This window comes from Dermacentor variabilis, chromosome 8, assembly GCF_050947875.1.
Source record: "Dermacentor variabilis isolate Ectoservices chromosome 8, ASM5094787v1, whole genome shotgun sequence".
NCBI classification, from domain to species: Eukaryota; Metazoa; Arthropoda; class Arachnida; order Ixodida; family Ixodidae; genus Dermacentor; species Dermacentor variabilis.
The window spans coordinates 8130604-8152664 of NC_134575.1; the positions used below are offsets into that span (position 1 = coordinate 8130604).

The window sequence follows — 22061 nt, forward strand, 5'->3', positions numbered from 1 at the left end:
ACAGCCTGACACCAGTATACGAAACAGAACGAGGTGCTGGAATGAATTGTTAAGGAATAAAGGATAGTTCACATCTGGAAAAACACTCTGCAGGCTACTCTAACTGGCAATATAAATATATTTTTTCTGATGTCCACACCTCATTTAAAAGTAAATTGTAACATACTTTGTGTGTGCCCCTTGTAAGGTAACACCACATGCTTGTACAGCATCACGCAGAAATAATGGCCATTTCTTCGGCATACCACCCATTAGTAAATTCCTTGCACGTTGCATGTTACCGGAACTGAAAAATAAATCATAATATGCTGTTATTCTTTTTCATACCCTGTACGATGAGTTTTTCCTGCATAAATCATGATTGTAAGCGAAAATGCAGCAAGACATCTGTTTCACACCATGTCACATAGTTATACTTTATTACCTAATAAATTGGAGAAGATGCAGGAAGTGTAATTAACAAGAATGACAAATAGCAACAAAGGTGATCATGCATGAATCTAGAAGATGATTGCCGCCACTGCCAGAGCAGGCCAGCCCTCGTAGGAAAGCACTGGCTGCCCACAAAAGCTTTCTGTCACAGGCCACCCGTGAAGGTTCTTGTGTGTCGACACAACAGTTCTTGTAGGCATAGGCAAGCAATACCTGCACACAAGAGAGAAAAAAGGCGAGGGAGGAAATGGAAATGTTCAAATTGGAACTTCGATTAGCAATATATGTGCTAAGTAAGAAGTCTGGCTCACATTAAAAATAAATTTAAGCACTCCTTTCTCTTAAATTACGGGTATATTAAGGTATGTATGTAATGATGTTTAAAATTACTGGTATATTTCCTGGCATATAGTTATTTAATTGCAGAGCAGAGTCAAAGCCAGCCTTCAAATTAATATATGGTGTCTTGTGGCTAAAAAGACACTCATCAATTTGTCAAAAAGTCTGAGAAGCTTCCTGCAAAATATAATCAGTTTAAAACAGTAATCCACTCTGCAGGTAAATGATGTACAAACTTAAAAAGGTAAATAGCGTTTTATATTGTTAAACCAAAAGCAAGTTTGGCATTTTGCACTGTCTAACTGTTACCTTTCTTTCTTTTTCAAACTTAAACATCACACAGTACAGGCTAAGCAGGTAGCATGCAAAGTAGTACTGGTGATAAAGTAGTGTACCAAAGCAACAGTTCTAGGCTGGATGAGCCACTTTTGTGGATGTATTTTCATGTGGCCCTAATTGGCTTAGGGCAACGCCTCATACCAATGAAGCATTAGCTTGGATGATACGTCACAAAAATTTAAAGTATCTCATGATGTGATCAAACGATAACATTGCCGATTGTCTTGGAAGTATTAACATGCTTGTTGCGCGAGAAAGTGCAAAGTGATTTGAGGTAGGAAATTCATAAGTGAATCTATAGCATCAGGTAATACTGAGCATCTACGTTGACTCGCAATTGAGAAGACACTGCGCACAAAAATATGTATTCAAGTAATGGTCCATGTTGAATACTTGCTCACCTAGTGAACGGTCAAATGTGGCAGCTTATAAGGGACCAGTGCAAAAAAATGCCCGTTTGTGGGACACAAACTAGCTAGTTTACCAGGAAACACTCCCTGCCCTTAACTCATATAGAAAGCACTGGGAGGTCTAGAGAGGGTACGGTATATTGGCTTACACTGATCATGACGAGGTACCGTCATCCAGCTAGCGCCAAGGGACAAGAAGGATGCCCAGCCGTCTATATACAGTGAAAAGAACAAAATAAGAGATCATCAAGTCAGTTGAAAGACAAATTTGCAATTACAAATGAGGTGACCCACACCATTCATTAATAAATGCCAAGCAGTCGTGATTGCACTCCCAGATGAAGCACCTACTAGGCTAAAAGTTTTGCTGCTTATTTAGAACAAAACACGAGTGAAATTTTTACATCAGCACCCGACTGCTTTTGGGATTGTATAGACGAAGTAAACATTGCCGTTATATTTTTGTTTTGCTATAAAGTGGGAAGGCTACAAGCTGCATGCAAGAACAAAAGGACACAAAATAGGGCGAGTTCAGTCTGGTTCAGGATTACAGCCAGCGCGTCGTCTTCGAATGCACTCCATTCGGTTGATTTGTGCAAAGTTAACCACAATGACTAAAAAGCAGAACCCTCGTATAGAAGTAGAGATGAAAACCCGGAGGGAAGAAGAGCCCGTCCATCAAGAATTGTCATGGGTAACACATTAATATATGCACACTGTTGACGAAAACCGAAGGGCAAAGTATTTCACTTACCGGAAAAAGTGTTATCCGAACGCGCGACGTACAAAGACGCACCGAGAACAACGAAGGCGGAGAACGCAGATCCCGCCATTATGGTACAGTAAGCCGTCGGCGAAAACACGCTATGCAGCCGATGTCATGAAGCAGTGATGCAAAACACACGGCAAACAGCAGCAGCACAGCTGAATGACTCCAGTTAATATCCTGTATAAATGTACAGAACGGCTTAGAATGACGCACAACTGGCATAACGAACCCACGACCGAGACATTACGGGCGACAGTGGCCGTATTTTTCAAACTTCCTGCCTCCCAGTGTTTCCAACACGGAATGAGATGCATGACAAATTTGGAGCGTGCCTACTTGACTGCCACCGAAGTCAGTGCAGCGCGGTGGCTCTGTGACACCGCTGTGGTCACTGCGACACCGGCGTTTCGCTCCTGCTGCTGTCATTACGTGCTGCGCGAGTATAGAAGAATGGTTTTCACGTCGTGTGCGCTCCCCGTATGTAAAACAATAACACGCCCTTAATTTGATTGTTGAAGTTTTTGTGTGAAATTATTTAACTTTACGGCCAACTTATTATGTTGCTTCCTACGAATTCGATTTGTCTGTGGCGACTTTTATTCGTTAACGCCGACGGTCGACGGTAACCGCACTTTTAACAGGCCGTTTGGCATTTTATGCACTTCTGGACAAAAAGATCTAAAAAAGTTCTTGAGTTAGACGTTCTGAATATGTTTACCAAAATAGACTCTGGTGACACCAGTAGTGGGTTTCACCGCAGATAGAATATATACTAGCATATTCCAGGTGCTGAGGTTATGCTTAGAAGAAATTACGTTTTCAGGCTTATCATAGAACAAGACGTCTTAGCCGTTTGTAGCCGTTTCAAGAAGTTTTTAAGAGGTTCTCTGTTTCTGGGAGGTGACTTCCGCCACGCACTCTTCAACTCATGCGGGCTAGCCAGGGCCTCTCCTACGCTTTCCTGCCTCCCTGGTCCGCGTCTGACCTGTTTCGCGCCGGCTCGGGCCACTTGGTAGTTCGTGGTCTAATGAGTGCGTCTGGCTGCTGTACTGAGGCAAGGCCGCTCGGTCAAAACCGTATTGATCCTTTAAAATTTATCCGGTGCTGGGCATGATCGAACTCACGTCGTATATGTTCAGACAACCTTGACACACGTGTTATGCGCGTACTTCGCGGCGGCTTCACTCGATGGTACAGCGTGTCCAGAGGAAAGCGTGAGAGTGGAGCCCGTCTGCGGTACATGCCTCATCCATGACGCGATTTGGCGGTGGTGACCCGGCGTGTCGCTACATTACTACAATAATTATATAAATTATGGGGCTTTACGTGCCAAAACCACTTTCTGATTATGAGGCACGCCGTAGCTGAGGACTCCGGAAATTTGGACCACCTGAGGTTCTGTAACGTGCACCTAAACCCAAGTACACGGGTGTTTTCGCATTTGGCCCCCATCGAAACGCGGTAGTCGTGGCCAGGATTATTACAATAATAGCATTAACGTCGACTTTTGTAGTGAGATTCATGGTTCTGCCCGAATTATGCTACTGATCGTTGATACAGGAGTTTATGGCTATATTTTCTGGCAGCATTTTCATCATGGCAAATCGAATTACCCTGAACTCACCTTTATTGGACAAGACGCCGGAGAAGATTCAGGTTGTAATGTTGATTTTAACTGGTTGGTGGGTCATATCTAAAGAAATTCACTATGCATACTAGACGAGGTCATAAACACATACGCCTTTTGATTAGTATGCGCAATGCTTCGCTGAGCATTCTTGATTTCTTTTAGTCATTCATTTTGAAGCATATGTTCCCCACGATCACGTCACTTGGCTGTCCATAAAAAGGCGAATTCTCGTTTTAAATAAAATCTGAAGTTGGCACCCGTTCTACTTCCTCGTCTACTTCCCGCAGTAAACGTGTTTGGAAAGATTCCGATTTTTCTTCCGAATAGTTAGGCTTGCGTGGATTTAGCAGATTCTTTTCTCTTGGATGATACGAGGCGTTTTACTTTCACGTAGTGATACTGAGGCAACGTAAACAAATGCGTATCTTTTTAATGCGTTCGGCTCGACATGAGATGCTGATGGAGCGGCAGCTAGCGCTTTTGGTGTCAACAGGCAGCGCTACGAAATTAGCCCTTTCTTGAGGTACATCGACTGCCTATGTCTCTGTACATGGATATATGGATGATTTCGAATCCCCCATCTCGGTTCCGGAAGCGTCAGCTTTTGCGGGCCCCCGGTGCCGAACGGTCTGACGATCCCTGACTAGACGATTCCTCGGCTGATTCTTCCTCGGCCGACTCATCTCCGGCGGACTCGGTGGCGCTGAGCGGCTGCAGGTCCCCCGGAAACTTCCATCGCGGCCCCGGAAGGTGGCGGGACTCGCTCGCCACTTCGCCGACTTGGGACGGAACCTCGACAGTGCGCACCTGCACAAATGTGATATTATGTGAGGTTTATTTCCGCACACGCGCACAGTATATGTCCCTGCGGTGGCTGTAAGCTCGGGAAAGGAAACGGAGGTTAACTGCTTTCCTCTTCCACTATCGACGGCCGTTCAGAGGTAGCACTGTGAGATTTGTCGGTGGGTGTCGCTGGGCTTGGGCTTGTATGCGTAGACCTGATGCCGGGCGCCGACCGGTGGAGCTGCTGGGTCTTGGACGAAGTCAATGAGCGAGCGCCAGAGCTCCGTGGTGGCCGCCGGTGTAGTCATCGAGTGCAGAAACAATCTGCTCGTGGCAGCTTCACCCAGCCCAAATAACCGTAAAACAAAAGGAGCAATTTTCAAAATAGCTTAAAATCCAAGCAAAACAACGTACCTTATACATAAGATACCCTATATACTCTATATAATTCATGTTGCTTCAACTGACCCATACAGCTAATGTAGTGTACTCTCGATTGCTGCTCATTTTTTATACGCACTAAGTGTGTACGCCATTCCGGAAAGCCATCAAGTCTTTCGCGTTCTTCTTTCAGCGTGGAGAGAGTTCGACTATAGTCTGAAGATAAGTCGGAGGATAAATTTCACGTGGGCTGAGTCGAATGCACTTCTAAAGCACGGCTGTGCTCGGACCTCGAACGCAACCGTGGCTAAGGGCCACTATATACGAAGAGTATCCAAAAGTGACCGGGATTCTTTTTAAAAAGATATGTATATTTTTTTTTACAGAACAACCCTGTCATCTTCAATGTACTCTCCATCACGCTCAATACATTTGTTCAATCTGCGATTCCTTTCTTCGAAACATTTTTCAAACACTGTCTCTTTTGATGGCCGATAGTTCCTTTCTCGTTTTTTTTCTTCGCCTCTTCTACGTGCGCCGAGTTAGAGATTATGTTGTTGAGTCTTTGGCAAGTAAGGTATGGAGGTGGATGGGCTATGACTATTTGTGTACCTAAATGAAGTGTTCGCTGCAATAAATATCGGTTGTAACTCCGAAATCGTCTCGTGTTCTGTGTGTTGCTTAATTCATTGTCCCGCAGCATTATATTCGCAATGATGTCAAAAAGGCTGGGGTTTGCTTTAACGATATACTGCCACGCACTGCAATGCACTGCTAACGACAAGTGGCTCTTTCGTCTTCACATATGACTTCAACATGCATCATCAGCTACGGGGAAGCACCAAGATAAGCTTCAGACAGCAGAATGACCGCAGCCTAACGTATTGGCGGGGCACTTTCTTGGACTTGACTGATTTCAAGGAGTTTTGCTACTTGCACACACAGTGTTCCCTCTATCCCGCTTTCCTCTTTCTGTCCCCCCTTTCCCTTCCGCCAGTATAGGGCAGCAAACCGGACGCTCATCTGGTTGACCCCCCAGCCTTTCCGCTCTTTGCTGTCTCTCTCTGCCTTGTCCTTTCTGCAGAGCGCTCGGACACATTAGCACCCTGTCGCCTCTGCCGAGCACGTGCGCGTTTTCTGAATCCCTATATATCTTCGCCATTTTTCACGTCCTTTTTTACACCTCACATATGAAATATTGTTGCAGTTGCTTATAGGTGTCTTATTTGAATCCACTCTTTGTTGTTGCTCACCGGCCATATAGGAGATAACGCTGGTGAGAACAGTCTATCAGTGATTATTTGTTGGGCTGGCTGGTGAACCCACAGGAAACTATGTCATGTTGCCTCCGTTTTCTATTCCGTATTTTCGCGCTACTTCTGTTATGGCTGGCAAGAATTAACGGCGCTGCGGTCGCTCCTTATCCGGTGACAAATGGCTTGAATAGTCGATAAAGTTAAGCCATGCGTTTCCACTCTCATGATTGCCATGCTAAATTGTACGAAGCATTTTAAAGTGAACATTCTGCGTTCTTTTGTAGGTGCTCCGTATCAGTATTCGCCAAGCCGCGTCAGCAACAAAGTAGCGCCGACTAGCTGAAACAAACACATGGCTTAGCAAGAAAGGCTTTCGGAGCACGCAGCATGTCAAGCCGCAATACGACTTTCGAGCAAGACTTGGTCGAGGAAAGTCAGACGATGCTCACCATGACGTTGGATAGATGCCTCTGCACGTCAGCCGCTTCCTTGGCGTCGAAGAGTAAGTCCGAGTCGGCGTGCGCGTCCGCCAGCTCACGCAAGTCGGGAAGCCGCATTAGAACCTTGGCGAACTCGATGGACCCCATCTTGCGCCATGTGACGTACCTGCGATGGCCCGTCGACTACCGGTCATGCCTTGCTCCTGTGTAGGTCAAGAACCTACGCTTTTGCGGGTGACAGACGTGATTTCGGTGTCCTTTAAGGAAAACAACACTCTAGCAATGCATCAACAGTAACTGTAAAGTTGAACTGTTGAATTCTCCAACTTGTGGTACATTCGACTGGTTCTTACTGAGCTCGAACACGGTTTGTAAGGATGCGGAGCCCTCTCGAGAGCGGAACTACAAACGCACTGAGATGCCCCACCCGAAAGTACTAGCTACTCCCAGAGTAGCGACGGAGCAATCGGAGTATCAACGTGATCTTGTTTCTGTCGGATCTCGGCTGCGCTACCAGCTCGAAGCTGAGGGCGCCTCCGAGCGCAATGAGCTGCAGAGTGCACGCGGCGCTCTTAATGAACCAGTCGAATGAAACATTAGTGGGCCTCTTTGATTGTTCGTCCCTGACAGTCCCGGGCAGCCCGAAACGCTGCACAGGCAACGCTCATTGGCTGAAAGCTCTCAGGTAGTCCGGGACCGTCGGGAACGGATAAACGAAGAGGGTAAGATAACGTCAGGAGGAAACGCGAACCGATAAAGGTGAAGGCATAGTCCAACACCGCAGCAAACCGTACACCCCACCTTATCTTTACATTTGTTATACAAAAGCATTTTGAAGCGCTAGCGTCAAATCGCTCATTGAGCGAAAAAGCCGGCGTCTGTCACCTGTTGCAGCCAAACGACAGGTAAATTCCTGCAACGCCACGTCACAAGCGCGCCTCGATGGAGCTTTCGTTGGCTGCGACGGAGCACAGCGGGCGAAGGGGAACGCATTGACGGACGCTAACGCGCCAGGTGTTGCGTAAGGGGAGAAGGCATCGCCGCGGCGGAACGAGACCCTCGCTCTCTGAAGCCCGCGTTATCAGCGTGCTCCCTTTCCGCGCAAGCTCTCGCCTGCGTTCTAACTGCGCCTCGGTAACGCCAGATCAAAAAACGCGCCAAACGTCTCAACGTGCTTCCTTGCCCGCGAGGAGTTCATGACTCGAAGGACCGCTCAGCGGCGTTCAAGTTAACACTAATTCTTCCACATTAAAAACTCGTAGATGCATAGGTGCATGTCCTCTGATTGTTTTAAACACTGCACTGAGTAAGAAATAAGACAGAACTAACGGAAATCTGCCTTGTCAGCACCTCTTTTGCTACCTCGACCGAACTGAGAACATGGCCTCCGAGATCACGCACTGGAAGGACAAGATACGCAAATTTGCTTGGTGGATTTGTCGGCTTTAATGTCCCGAAACAATACTTGGACTATGACGGACGCCGTGAGGGACCCCGGCTTAATTCTGACCCCCTGGATTTTTTTTAATTTTGCACATAACTCTAAAACAACCACAAATATTTCGGCAACACAAATGTGGCTGCTGGAGCCTGCAATCGAACCTGCGACCCCATGCTAAGCAGCAGAACGTCATAGCCACGCAGCGATCTCGGCGGGTGCTTTGCATTAAGGACGAGTACGCATTTGATTGATGCGGGACTCGACGTGGAATGGTATCTGGATAGCGCAGCAAAACGCGGACGCAAGAAGAAACGCAGGCAAGCACACAGACTTCACGATCAGGGAAACAACGCGGATTACAGGACTTGGAGAAAGTGCAGTGATTCCTCTGTTTTGTAAATTTTTTTTAGTAATTTGATTTTTTATTAACGATGTTTTCCCGCCTTATGGAGGCGATAGCGTTTCAGATAATGAAAAGTAAATTTACGTGTCCCGGGAAGAAAGAATCCACGAATAAATCATGTTTTTCAGCCACATAATACTATATGCATACATTTCGATTCCTCTTCGTCTTCATATGCATTTCAATTATGGAACCAATTGCTCATTACTGATGTTGCTTCAGATGATGTCTATGCTTTTGAACGCTCTATGGACGTGTCCTACCACAAATGTGTTGCATCTTTTTGATCGACTGCTTTGTACTACTATGAATTTGTATTTCTCTTTCCGTGCTGTACTCATTTTCGCCCTTGCTGTAATGGTACCCATTAGGATGTTAATAGTAATAAATAAATAAATAAATAAATAAATAAATAAATAAATAAATAAATAAATAAATAAATAAATAAATAAGCGCCAAAAATGGCATGTCCATATTTTTTTTTGCATATTTCGCAAGCTTAGCCGCCTTTACAGTTTCGAGTATACAATTAAATTTTCTTGTGGTAGCTCGAAGCAAAAGTATGACAGTGCTAGCTGAGAGAAGCTTAATACACACAATGTTTGCTAAAGAGATTTGGAATAGCATATTAGTAGAGCATGCCTCGTGTAGAAAGATCACTTCTTGTAGGTTTAGACGGCGTATGTTGTGCTGAAAATTAATGAGCGCGAAATGAAGACGAGGACCGTGGTAGAAACCAGTTGAGCAAGAACAAGAACAAGTACACGGGACAAACGACAGGAGCGTTTGTCCGCTTTCTAGCTCGACTTAATTTCTCGCTCATTATTTCTTTGTCAGTGCAGTCGTGTTGCAAAATAAACGGGATCTTATGCTGAGAACCCTCATGTGTACTCATAGCGTCACCTGCGTAGCAGAGCGCAGTAGCGCTCTTGCTGGAGGGAAAGGGCCTCCAGGTCTCTGATTCCGGCCCTGTCCGGACACAACAGCGCTATCGCCGACAGCAGGAGCAGTGTCAGTGGGTCGGGCTTAAGCCTCCGCGTGGACACCAGGAACTTCCGGTGCAGCGCCCACAGTTCCACCGGAACTAAGCGTTCCACGTCGGAAGCGCGCACAGAAGGCACAGAAGTGGCCTCGTCACCGAAGTGAACTATGGGGGGCCACCTATCGCCGGCGTCGTCGAAGTTCATCGCGCTGCGGAGGAAGCACAGTTCGAGCACGGCCGTCCTCAACAGAATGTGCCTGTCCGACTCGCGAACCCTCGCGAAGGCGTCCAGTCCCTGCGCGAACCCACTTATTTGGTGCACGAGCGTGAAAAACACGTCCAGCAGCTCCGTCCTGGACCTTTCTTCGCGGTGCAGGCAGCTCGCGAAGGGAGCGCCGGCGCAACCAGACACGTAAGCGTGCACAAGTTCCTCGAGAAGTTCCACGTCTTCGGCAGACGGGGGCATCGCTAGGGGCCGCGGTGCCGCTGGTCGGCTGTCCCCTCCTTTGGCGAGCAGCCGCTGCTGCATTCTGGCCCGCCGTTCCTGCTCGGTCATCACCCAGCTGGCCTCCATTCCGATGGCGAGGCACTTGGCGAAACGGCACGCCTGGCAGCTCTTGCGGGACGCCAGCGTGATGCGGCAGTTGCCGCGGTTGGGGCATTGGAACTGGGCCTCGTTCTGCACCGAGCGCCGAAAGAAGGCCTTGCAGCTGTCGCACGAGATGCCGCCGAAGTGGTAGCTCTTGGCACGGTCGCCGCACACGCCGCAGATCCGCGGCGGCCATGGCTTGTTGTGGCCTGGGTCGGGATTTCCGGAGCTGCTGGCCGGGTGCTCTCCCGGCGGGGAGGCGTGGGTCCGGCACACGGCGGCGCTCGCTGGGTCGCGCGCCCTTTGGCTCGGCTGTTGGTGCTGCTGCCGTCGGCTTTCCTGGGCGTCGCTCATATCTGCGCGCACGCATAATGCACGTTGGTGTGAAAAATTGCGAGGTGCACATTCCTCGCTCGGCCACCATGGGAGTAATGACATGCATGTTTCACCAATTAACAACCTGTTTGGCATCGATCAGTACATTCCCAGTTTTGTTCTCCAAATCACATATTTAGCTTTGCAAAGCGACACAGGGACTACGAGAGGATACTGTAGCATAAAGCATAAATTTACAAACAGGACATGAAGGTGACAACACGACACACGGCTGTTATCGTGTCGTCTCCTTAACATCCTAACTTCAGGCAGTACTCTGCAGCAATCACGGGCCAGGGAGCTCAGATGAAACTGTTGCTGCTATGAGAGACGGCATAGTTGAAGCCTTCACATAATTCTTGCTGCCTGGAGTTTTGTAATGTGCACCCGGAGCTCGGTACGCGAGTGTTTTAGCGTTTCGCCGCCATCGGTATGTGGTTGCCACAAGCGTGCAGTCACTGACCTGGATGCAAGAATTGTTAGGCTGTACATTTATGCTGCGCTGTGTAGAAGGTTGTTCGTATTAGTATTTTTTTAGTGTACTGATACAGTATTCGTGAACTGATCATACAAACGGGCTTAATTTCAATCTGTGCTGAGCATAAGGCTGGACACACTGCGGCAGGTATTTCTTCTGATTTGGGTGTGAGTAGAGTATGGCGGCCGTTTCTAACTCCAAATTGACAGTCTATATTTATGGTACGTTGCATCTTATTCCTTTTGTCCCTTTTCTTTAATTTTCACTTCTTGGTGTGTGTGTGTATTCCATATCCATATGGTATGTCTGTGTAGTCCCTAGAGGGATAAGCGACCCTTCGGTGACGTATTTGCCCAAGCTCACATTGTCTAATGACCAATGACACGAACTCTATGCGACAACGCATATCCACTGGTGCCGCTTAGCTTAGGTGAGACCATTTAATAATGCCGAGTTGGAGATGTGGCATTTGCGGCCAACTCGAGTAACTAATACTAGAACTGTCACGGGACAGTCAAACTGTCTAACGAAGCGGGAACCGGACCTGTTCCAGTTGCTTTTAGCTGTCACGTGGCGATGTGGTGATGTGGGATGCATGCGGGCGAATCACGGCGAGGAGAGGAAAACGAAGAGAAGCGACAAAGTGGAAAGGTTCCGAAACAAACACGGGAGCATTTCTTTTCCTCTTCTGCATTCGTTATTCGCACCGCGCCTATCTGCTTCTTCGCCGAGCAGCTGGAGACCTTGAATCTCGTAGGCAGTGCACGAAGTCATCACACTGCTGCATCCGCTCCGGCGGCAAACCTATCAGCCTGAGAGGGAAAAAAGCTGCATCACAGCGTGCCGCGTGCTTTCGCAGTACTCTTCACTTAACGTGTCTTTACTACAAGAGCATTTATTGAAAGGGGGAGATGCTTAACTTAATCGCTCTGCGTTCATGGGCAGAATCAGCACCCGCTAGTATAGCAACCTGTAATGTTTACGTTTACGAGTTCGTTAACGCACATCTAGAGTCGGAAAACAGTCGGACCAACTGGGCGTTCGCTTGCGCATTTCTTTTCACAAATGCCCAGGATGCAGGGGAGGTATTCTGTAAGTGTTCACCTAGTGTACATGTCCATTTTGTTTGCTGTTGAAGTTCCGTTGGCTGTGGCGCCTATCTGCTGTGGACGCGCAGCCCAGCCTAGCCAATCAGAACTTCAGCAGCAGACGAAATGGACATGTCCACTAGGTGGACCACTTACAGAATAACTCCCCATCACACGTTATCACCTCTACTTGTCGTCGTCATCTGTACATAACCTTGCAGAAAATAATTTAAAAAAGCAAACTTCAACATAGAACCCGCTTCAATAGCGAAGTCATTCTTAGGCATCCAAAAATTATTTTCAGACTACGATCTTTGGTTTCGAAGGACAATATTATGTTCAACATTTTTCAAGTTGTATCGGTTCGTGGTTGGCATCTGCCTTGGGTAGAATACTGGCGAATTTCACATGCGCATTTATAACATGTTTTCAAAGAGCGAAGCTTCAGCCGTTATGGCATGTGTGGATTACTATCTGTAGTTATACGGATAACATCACCGAGCACGAAGCTAGACGAGGTTGCTCAATTGTTCAACGGAAAGCCCCAAATGCACTCTTGAGACGCCATAATGAAATTAATTGATTTTTAATTGACATTATTAATATTCCATGCCGGCAGTGAATCCTACAGTTACAAAGAACATTCTTACTCTATGCGAGTGCGCACTCAAAGGTTGTTAAGCAAAACAATGAAAGAATGAACTGTATTAATTAAAATATCTATAATTTAATATAAATGGGCAAAGTTTGTGAAGAAACTGTAATATTTAAAAGAAGAAACTCTAGAAACGCCCTGGATGGACCATTGCGTAATTAGGTTGTTCGTACTGAGGATGCCTTTGAATGAGAGATAATTTCTAAATGAGTTCCACTATTAAGTTAAGGGGTTTGCACTAGAGGGCATACTTGACAATTAGTAGGCAGGGTACATGTGCGTAAGTATAGCTTCCGTAGCCGTCATGAATAAATGTTTGCCTTGTTGCAAGGGTGAACATAGCTGTCGACTACACGTTATGCTGATAAATGCACATTTAAGAGACAGTGGTTGCTCTTAAATAAAACCACCACTGGAAATAGGTCACCGCGCGCGGCAGCATATATGCAGAGCAAAGCTAAGGGCTGCATATTGCCTGGTTAGGTTATTCGTACTGAAAGCGTGAAAGCGTGTATGGTTATGTTTACGGTTTCCGCGAGGAAGCTGTTTCGAATGTTTGGTTCTTGTTAATTCTTAAAATATTATTTTCCGGGTGGAAAGCGAGAACGGCGTGCAAAATTGTCTGCGATCTAGTTTTAGCTATTCGAACGTAGGCATACTGTAATACACAGGAGAGGCCACGGATAAGACTAGAGGAGGTTCCGCCTTGTTCGTTATGCAACACGCTGGTGCGTTGTCTGTGAAAACTCTTCTGGAACTTCTTTAACTTGGCGATTGCATTGAAAAAAAAAAATCTCAGGGGAAGAAAAATAGATAATACATTTTGAGATGGTTAGGAACATATCTATTTCCGGGATGTACTTAGAAGGCCCACCAATAAAGAGGTATTAAATTCTTAGTCATAGGTTGCTATTTCACTTTGTTATGCTGACTGACCTCCGCTTCCTATGCTGATCCCGTATTTCAGGATTTCATTGCGGTCTAGTTGCGTCGCCCGCAAGTCTGTATTTCTGAGAACACATGTCAAGACTCGTAGAAGTTCACAAAGAACAAAGCTGTGTACCTGAGCTGTTGAAAGCGAAGCCCCTGACAACGCTCTGTTCCAAGAACAACAGCTCCAGTGTAGTCTGACAGACACCTTTTTGTTTTCATAAGCAGTGAGAGTTATCTCTACTCGTCAAACTCTCTATGCTCGAATACAGAGGCCGCTGTGGCTAATCGGCCAACCGAAATTATCTGGGAGCATATTTGAAGGGCAGCGCAAAAAAAAAAAAAAGAAAACGTACGCAACATAGAGAACAGGGACCGCGACACTGTGAGCCCACAAAGCACACTACACAGCTCTCCACTGCGAGAATCCTAGCTTTACTCGAAAAGCTTCTGAGCTAGTTCTGAAGAAGGCAAGTTTGCCACGCTTAAAATACGCGTTCTTCACATATATATATGTGACTTATGACTAAAGCGTACAAACTTGGTGTCTCAACTCGCCAAGTAATCCGGTGTCCGGTGCCATGGGTGTCTTTTTTTTTTCCTTCGGCAAGAAGTGTGGACGCCAAAAGGCACACGGCTCCTGTCGTTCTCATTCAGGATGAGTGAAAATGCAATACCACGCCACAGTACGTGACTTTTTAAACAAGTAGACACAATTTTTATTTTTGTGTCGCCTTTTCTCGGAACATTGATACTCCTTTGTGTAACGCCTTCGGTCCGTGAAGTTAGGCATGGTGTACGGAAACTAAACGTCTATTTTCAATTTCAAATAACGTGCAAAATCGATTTCAACGAAACTAATTTGATATTGCAGAGCACACTGTAAAGCGAGTCGGCACAGCTATGATAATTTAGGGAAACACAAACAGGGTACAGAAGAGGTGCTTTGCTTTGCTCCGCACTTTATTTTGCATTATTTTGCAGTTGATTTGCAAGAAGTGGACTTAACACTCAATATTGAGTTGACCTACTAGGTGCGTTTTTTGACGAACTTTCACCAACATTGAGCATACAATTTGAAACAGACGGAATGAGTTGGAACATTTTGAATTGTTTATTACTGTGACCCCAAAACAGCGTACTTGCCTTCTAAATGGGTGCATGAATATTTAAAAAAAAACAGCAGACACAAAAGAACTAGGACAAACACATCTAAATTCTACACTGCTTTTAATAAAGAATGTGCCATTTATGAAAATTTCGGCATTGTCATTATCACTCGCGGTGTTAAATAAACACGGTAATCTAATTATGGGACTCAGGAATCATGGGACTCTCACCGCGCGGAAAGGTAGTGGTCACAAGAAGTAGACACATGTTTTCCTGCCTGCGTCTTTTCATGCGGTGACGCTATCTAGCCATAGTATTCACGGATACGCGCAGAAGCTTCGCTAGTATTTTTGTGAACACGTTTGATACTGGCACGGCCAGTTCATCTCGGATATCCTGCTTTGTACTGCAAGTTTGCTCCTTCTCTTGGCCTGCCTATAAGAATTTCCGCGGCTTCAGGTCTTGGATTACATATTTTGTTCTAGAAGATCAGCCTAAAGCAGAAGGTTAACTGTCGAGGCTGCCATTGTCCTAGAATGATACTACCGTCTGCGGTCGTCTGCACGACGGGAGGACGCTGGAATTCTCTTGTTTGTGATAAACTATGTTTTGCACAGATGGCTATAGGACAAAAAAAAAATGAAATCATTAAAACTTCAAAACGGCGTGGCACTTGGCGCTATAGTTGGTGAACTTTAGGAATAAACATATTGCGCACATGTTTATTTCCGTCAAAATCTCGGATAGCCTCCTGAGACCAGAAGACAGTGTATAGAAATAATTGCTTTTCAACCGACAATGTCAGTTACTAATATCAAAAGCCTATATTTTGTTTAACTACCATTGTTAGATGCTGAAAGCAGGGTCTTCATATATGTGGACAAAGTAACTGTCTCCTATTGTCTGTTGTAATTAAAACCCATTTTCTTTACGGAAATACACAAATAACTACTTCGCATTCTTGGTTTTCATGTCACCTCGATGTAAACAAAACGTCCTTCCATGACGCTTTTTCTTTTTGGTCTATAGCGATCGACACAACAATCTATATTAAACTGTTGTAAATTTGGTTGGAAGCTGAAGACAGGAATAGGACCAAGCCGTTTCAATAAAGTTCCTCATGCAGACGACCTCATATCCGCAATAAATATTTTACGTCATTGCTTCTCAGTTAATTTTGAGAACATTCACCTTTCTTACAACTTTATAAGGTTAGAAAATGAAGGTGCACTTTTCCTTTAAAAGCAGTTGCTGCTCATAGTGAGTTCGGCTATAGGACTGCGACCAGAAAGCATTTTTCTGCAAGGAAGCAAGTGTTCATATAGAAAGTCATGGTGCAAAGTATGAATAGCAAATTTTCGGGAAAATAAGGCAATGCACTCGGAAAAAGCGCTGCTGAGAGTTGAACTGGTAGCGGTAGAACAACAACATTAAATTTCTTCACGAGACCAGTCTCTTCTGCCGTTTTACAAAAAGTTTCAAGAACTAATATTCGCCGTTTTCGTAAACGACATCGCATATGTAATAGTAGATGCGCAACTTCGCAACTTGAAATGTGATTGTGTTTCCTACGTGATTTTTGTCATCATCATCACCAGCCTATTTTATGTTCACTGCAGGACAAAGGCCTCTCCCAGCGATCTCCAGTTACCCCTGTCCTGCGGCAACCGATTCCAACTAGCGCCTGCGGATTTCTTAATTTCATCACCCCACCTATAGTCTTCTGCCGCCCTCGACTGCGCTTCTCTTCTCTTGGCACACATTCTGAGTCCCTAATGGTCCACCGGTTATCTAATCTGCGCAACACATGACCTGCCCGGCTCTATTTCTTTCTCTTGTCAATTAGAATATCGGCTATCCCTGTTTGCTCTATGATCCACACCGCTCTCTTCCTGTTTCTTCACCTTACGCCTAACATTCTTAGTATTCGATGTCAAGTTTTGTAGCTTTCTAGCATCACGTGTTAACATGTGGTGCAATCATAACTTACATTGGAACGCATTGCACGTCTACGACCACCGTGGGAATAAGCGAAAACCAGTCTACTGAAGGTAACTGGCACTACCAAGAAGGCCAGCTCTAAAAAGAGGCATTGAGGCCTAAAAATACGATTTCGTTGAGCACCAAAGTGATTCATAAACTAACTTACCCCTCGATCACATCTTTACAGTGCTGCAGGGCCGGCGAAACAGGTTGCATCGGAGTCGACTATGCAGCGGCTATCCAGCATGGCGACGACACACCTTGTTAAGCACCCAAGTGGACCTGAATGCGCAAACTGCACAGCGAGATCACTTCTGGGCGTCCTCTTTTATGAAAAACATTCACGTTTCAAAAAAACAAGGGCCAGGGATGCGAAACGAATGAAGACGTCGCAAATCGAGTTTGCTCTCCGCTTCCACTGTCCACGTTCTTTTATCATCGTTGTGTCATTTCGAGATACATCAGAATGAGATCATACGTGATATCGCTGTCGGCGATGTATGTTTGTGAAATCACAACAGAACAACACAGCGAACCAAGCCGCACACTGCTAGGCCACTAACAGTGACTGCGATTTTCGAGCATGTCGCAGGGTCTATCAGCTTGCGCTGCATGCTCTAACAGGTTACAACATTGAGTGTATTGCGACAGTATTGCAGGTGGCAGTATCTAAACGATGTTGTTCTCACCATAACATGACCGACGAGTACGGTCCACAAGTATTGGCGTCTTGAATGTGCTAGAAGCATACAGTGCCTTCTTATGTGGAATCTGTGCGGCGAAAGCACGAAATAAGAGCAATTGACGATAGCGCGCGCTTTGTAAAGCAAACGTAGTCATCAGCGCTCATGAGAGCCTTATCCGTTAAACCTTCATTATCGGGCTCGAATGGACAGCCACACGCTTAATTTGCATGCTTCCATTTTTTCCCATAAGCAGCTTTTGTGCATAGCTGAGCCTGCACTATGCATAAGAAGCGCTCAATGTTTAATGGTCGCTTGGCATACACACACGATATGAGGGCCGGAAGCACAAGTCTGTCAAAAACGAATGGTATCGATCAGGCTCTGCCAAAAACTGATACATTTATGTGGATTGACGGCCACTCGACAGTTCGAGAAACACGCGTGCGCCAAACGGGCTTTGCACTAATGGAGCATCGAGAAATAAGAAACGATGCTTTCAGGAAAAGTCGTTCGGGGCACCCGCGTCGAAAGTGACGGGCGGTGAAGTTTTGACAAGCGATCGGACTGCTTTCTCTCCGCTTCCCACACACCTTCTCGTGTCGGTGCCGTACGAGTTGGTCGGGTTGGTTAGGAGCGACTTGCAGCCTTCGGCGAGCTGCCCTCGAAAAGCCTAGCAAGCCGCCGCCGCAAGCCGCCGCAACGAGCAAGGACGCGTCCACTAGAAGGCCTCGCCTCGCGAGCCAGTTAGAGATCAAGGTGACGCAGCTGCGCAGTTCGTCACTTGGAAAGAAAAAAAAAAACTTATGATGTAAGTGCGATATCGCTCGAAAATGCCTTCTCTATTTGTTGCTAGGTTAAGAGAAAGAGCGACCGTTGGAGAGAGCGTCAGAGTTTCAGAAGGATGAGAAAATGCAGGCGAGCAAGTGACCGCGTGCAGAGGTCTAGTCCGACTTCATTTCGTTTGCTCTTGACAACAAAGACCTAGCTGATGAACTGTGTGCGAAGCGAGATAAAACTGAGAAATGTCAACCTATCTTGGGAGCAAATCGACCGTCGTATTACGGTACTCGCTAAATCCCCCCAAAAGAGAAGAGATATAGTTCGGTTAGCTCTGTGTATGCAGATTATGTCAATACTTACAAGATATGTAAGTTATGCCAAACAATGCATAGCATGGTACCGCGTGCTAGAGGGGGGGGGGATGAAATGTGACGGAGGCTTAGATTTCTCGATTTTCTTATGATCTACATTGATGAAAAAGAAGCACCACGGAGCAGGTGCAGGAGGGAAAGATGTCTGGTTCTTGTTCTGAGCCTAGATATCTCGCAACTCACGACATTATGCACACCAGCTCACATAAAATGGCGACTAGCTGTCAGACTGCTGATTTAGGCTAAACAGAATCACTCCGCGTATTTGTTCCCAGTAATAACGTGAAATCCAAGAGATTTGGCGGTGAATTCTAGGCGTTTAGTGGGCAACGAAGGAATCGGTTCTCACACGCAACGACTCAGCTTATCAAAGCAGCACTTCTAGACCGAGTCCCATGATTGGCGAGCTCTAGTTTGCCTTGCTTCGATGACGATTCACCGTCCGAGCACGTCAAGTCTATACAACTCTGCTGATGTAAAGCGAGTTTTTTGTTTAAGGCATTCAGAACAACTAATGTTTCGTCTGAGAACGTTTGGAACGAACACGAAATAAAGGCCGTTGGCTATACCAAGCGTACTTGGACTGTTTCTTTAACAGAATTAATAGTTGCATTCATTATTCCGCTCACTTACAATGTGAGCGGTATGGAAAAGATGGCACAGATTCTCGTTTTAGGAAATTAAGCGTGTTCGTGCATTTATCTACCTATCGCTTTTAATGTGAAGTCCAGAAATAAGCACAAGCTTCCAGAGGAAAGAACAGAAGCAAATGTTGGGGGAAATTGCGATTAAGCAAAGCCAGTCAACTCAGGGATCTAACTGATTAAAAATTATAATTATATAATTCTCGTAGGGTACTGAGAAAACATGTGAAAAGACTTTTGGACACTTGTCTTCGTCTATTATTATAAGTGAGATGTGTTCTTTCTGGGTTAGTTAACCAACACCGCTATGCTGTAACCGACAAGCCTTCATATCGCTTTGTTTTTCATCACGAAGTAAGTTTTATAACTTCAGGTCGGAATAGCAGAAAAATTTGTTTGCCTTTTCGAATGCGCTGACTATTGGTATAATATCGACAAAGCAGAGTGCGGCGAGTTGCTGGCCTGTCTACTGCCTTTCCTTTATTCGCCGTCCGTAAATGTAGTCGCAAAAGCCGCTAGAGCAAAATTACGCTGCACTTAGTCGGACGGCCATATCACAGAACCGTTCATTGAACCATCCGCGCCGCAAAGAACACGCAATTTGGTGTCTCACAGAACAGCCGCGCGCAAGAAAACCTGTTATTCTCGAAATAGCTGACTACAAGTGCGGTGTCGTATGTGGCAACGGTGTGCTTAGGTTGATCGCACAACCGCGAAAACAGGCCTCTCAGTTGCTTGAGGTGATCAGAGACGGTTGACTGACGTCTGGCGGGGCACGCGCTGAGCATATATATTTTGAAAAATTTCGCGTGACCACAGCTCTGCCAAAGCGTTTGGCTGGCTTTCCTTTCGGAACCTGCTTACCTTGTCTTTATATTTTCTCAACCCCACGGTTGTGGTAACATTACGATTTTCGTCTGCCTTCGCCTAATTACATCATCGTGATTAACTAGGGTTGTAACTGGTTTTAAATCCCACAGCTGAAGCGGATGTTCTCTCCCAAAATTTTTCTTGCGGAGTGTGTCAAGATGCAAGAGCTCTCACGTATTCAGCTGATGGCGTCACTGTTTGTGAGATTCAAAAATAACATGTATGAATGGTCGATTCTGTATATGCGAAAAGAAAAAAAAAAACTCAACGACGTGATTTTGGCGCATTTGGTGGAACACAAAAAATTATGCCTACACCTGAATAGCGCATATATCTGTTGTCTTAATGAGGCGAATAAGTTGTGGAATTCCGTGATTTATAATGCTAAACAGAGAGCGATTCATATATAGCTAACGGAGTAACGCAGCGTATCAAAATTTTAATTTTTTAAGCGCAAGTAGATGTCAGGTTTGTAGCTTGTATATTGATTTATATTGACTATCAATAGATAGGCTAATGAAATAATTTAAATTAGATGGTTCTGCAAATAATTTACTGTAAGGAACATTGGATAAGAAGTTTAAATATCATGAGAGACATAGAAAATACAGCAAGACTTGTTGGAGAGAAAACAGAGCTAATATAGTTGAAAAGTACGAGAGCTATGCTATAGCCTAAAAAGAATATTCCCTCTCGTTGAAAATAGAAAAATCGCGCTTCGTGACTGGCTCAGATTTATCGCAGATTAATGGGAGGGTGCTTCACTACGTGAGTCTGTCATAACATAACGCCTCTCTGTAAAAGCTAGAAGACCAGGACATCGACTAGTTACTGATGCGTCAGAATTCATAGTCATATAATTCTCACGTATCAGCCTGATGAAGCAGCGACCGTCACTCAAATACTCAAGTGGGCAACACAGAGCTGAGACCACAAGGCACAACACATTCGTCACACGGGCTCGAGTCGCCGGTTGGAGCGCGGCTTTGAAATCGTGCTTATGCAGAATCGTACGAAATATTGCGAAAGCACAGTTACGGGAACTGGTAAAAATCGAAGTGCTCCTCTGTACTTTAGATTCGTTTCGCTCTGAAGTCAGAGTGACAGAAGCTTCGCCATCAACGCTTGGGCGCTTCCATTCGCGACGGCCTAGGTTGTTCGTCTAAGTTGTAGTCGCAGAAAGATGGCGGGTGTCCCTGCGTCGCACTTAAGCTATTGGAAACGAGCCAACACGAACGCTGCGCTCACAAGAGTGTGGGACGAGAAGCACATATGAGCCAGAAAATGGACAGGAAGTCCAGTATTGCATTCTGTACTGAGTGGGGCAAGTATGATGCGTAGTCATCCGGCAGAGCTTGGGCGATACACTCTGGACGTCCTCGAGACGCGAGAGACGCCGACCCTGAGCTGCCTCGGGAACCAGTTGGCAATCATGGGCTACAGGTCGACGTCAGGAGCACGTCAGAAGCTGTCGCCGACGGGGCACAGTTCCGCCGCCGGTCACTGCCACTTACATGAGCCGCGGAGGGTCCGATGAGAATGCCCAGCTTTAGAGCAGTCCATAATGGAAATTAAGGCGACCAGACGCTGGACGGTGAGAGACATAGCAGGCCGCAGCAGCATATCACGGTGAGTGGTTCAGGTAACTACGGCTGGAACACACCTCCGATGAGAAGCGACGCACAATGGCACTGTTGACAGCACAAATGCACAGGTCGAACAAAATGCCTTGGGTTTCGGTGGCCAGAGGTACTTTCCGCGAACGGGACACCAATTTTCAGACGAGGCCCACACGCAAGGTTTTTCAATGCTGAAATGAAGCTCCTGTTGGACTGTAATTCCGACGTCAGGTGTGGTTCTTGAGCTGTAATCATACGGATCCCTTAGCTTGTCTAGA

General features: G+C 45.9%; 1 protein-coding gene across 2 annotated transcripts; it reads right to left on the bottom strand.

Annotated features, from left to right (window-relative positions):
• Positions 1-402: 402 nt before the first annotated feature.
• On the bottom strand, positions 403-18698 carry LOC142589575 (vitamin D3 receptor-like). 2 transcript variants are annotated; one of them, XM_075701048.1, is made up of 6 exons: positions 16980-18698; positions 9527-10550; positions 6789-6945; positions 3914-4726; positions 1670-1732; positions 403-645 (listed from the first exon to the last, which is right to left on the bottom strand). In XM_075701048.1, exons 2-4 carry the CDS (start codon positions 10546-10548, stop codon positions 4517-4519), a joined length of 1389 nt encoding a protein of 462 aa, XP_075557163.1. In that variant the 5' UTR covers positions 10549-10550; positions 16980-18698; the 3' UTR covers positions 403-645; positions 1670-1732; positions 3914-4516. The 2 variants fall into 2 exon arrangements, with proteins under 2 accessions (XP_075557163.1, XP_075557162.1); XM_075701047.1 differs by having other exon boundaries at positions 1670-4726.
• Between the last annotated feature and the right edge of the window lie 3363 nt (positions 18699-22061).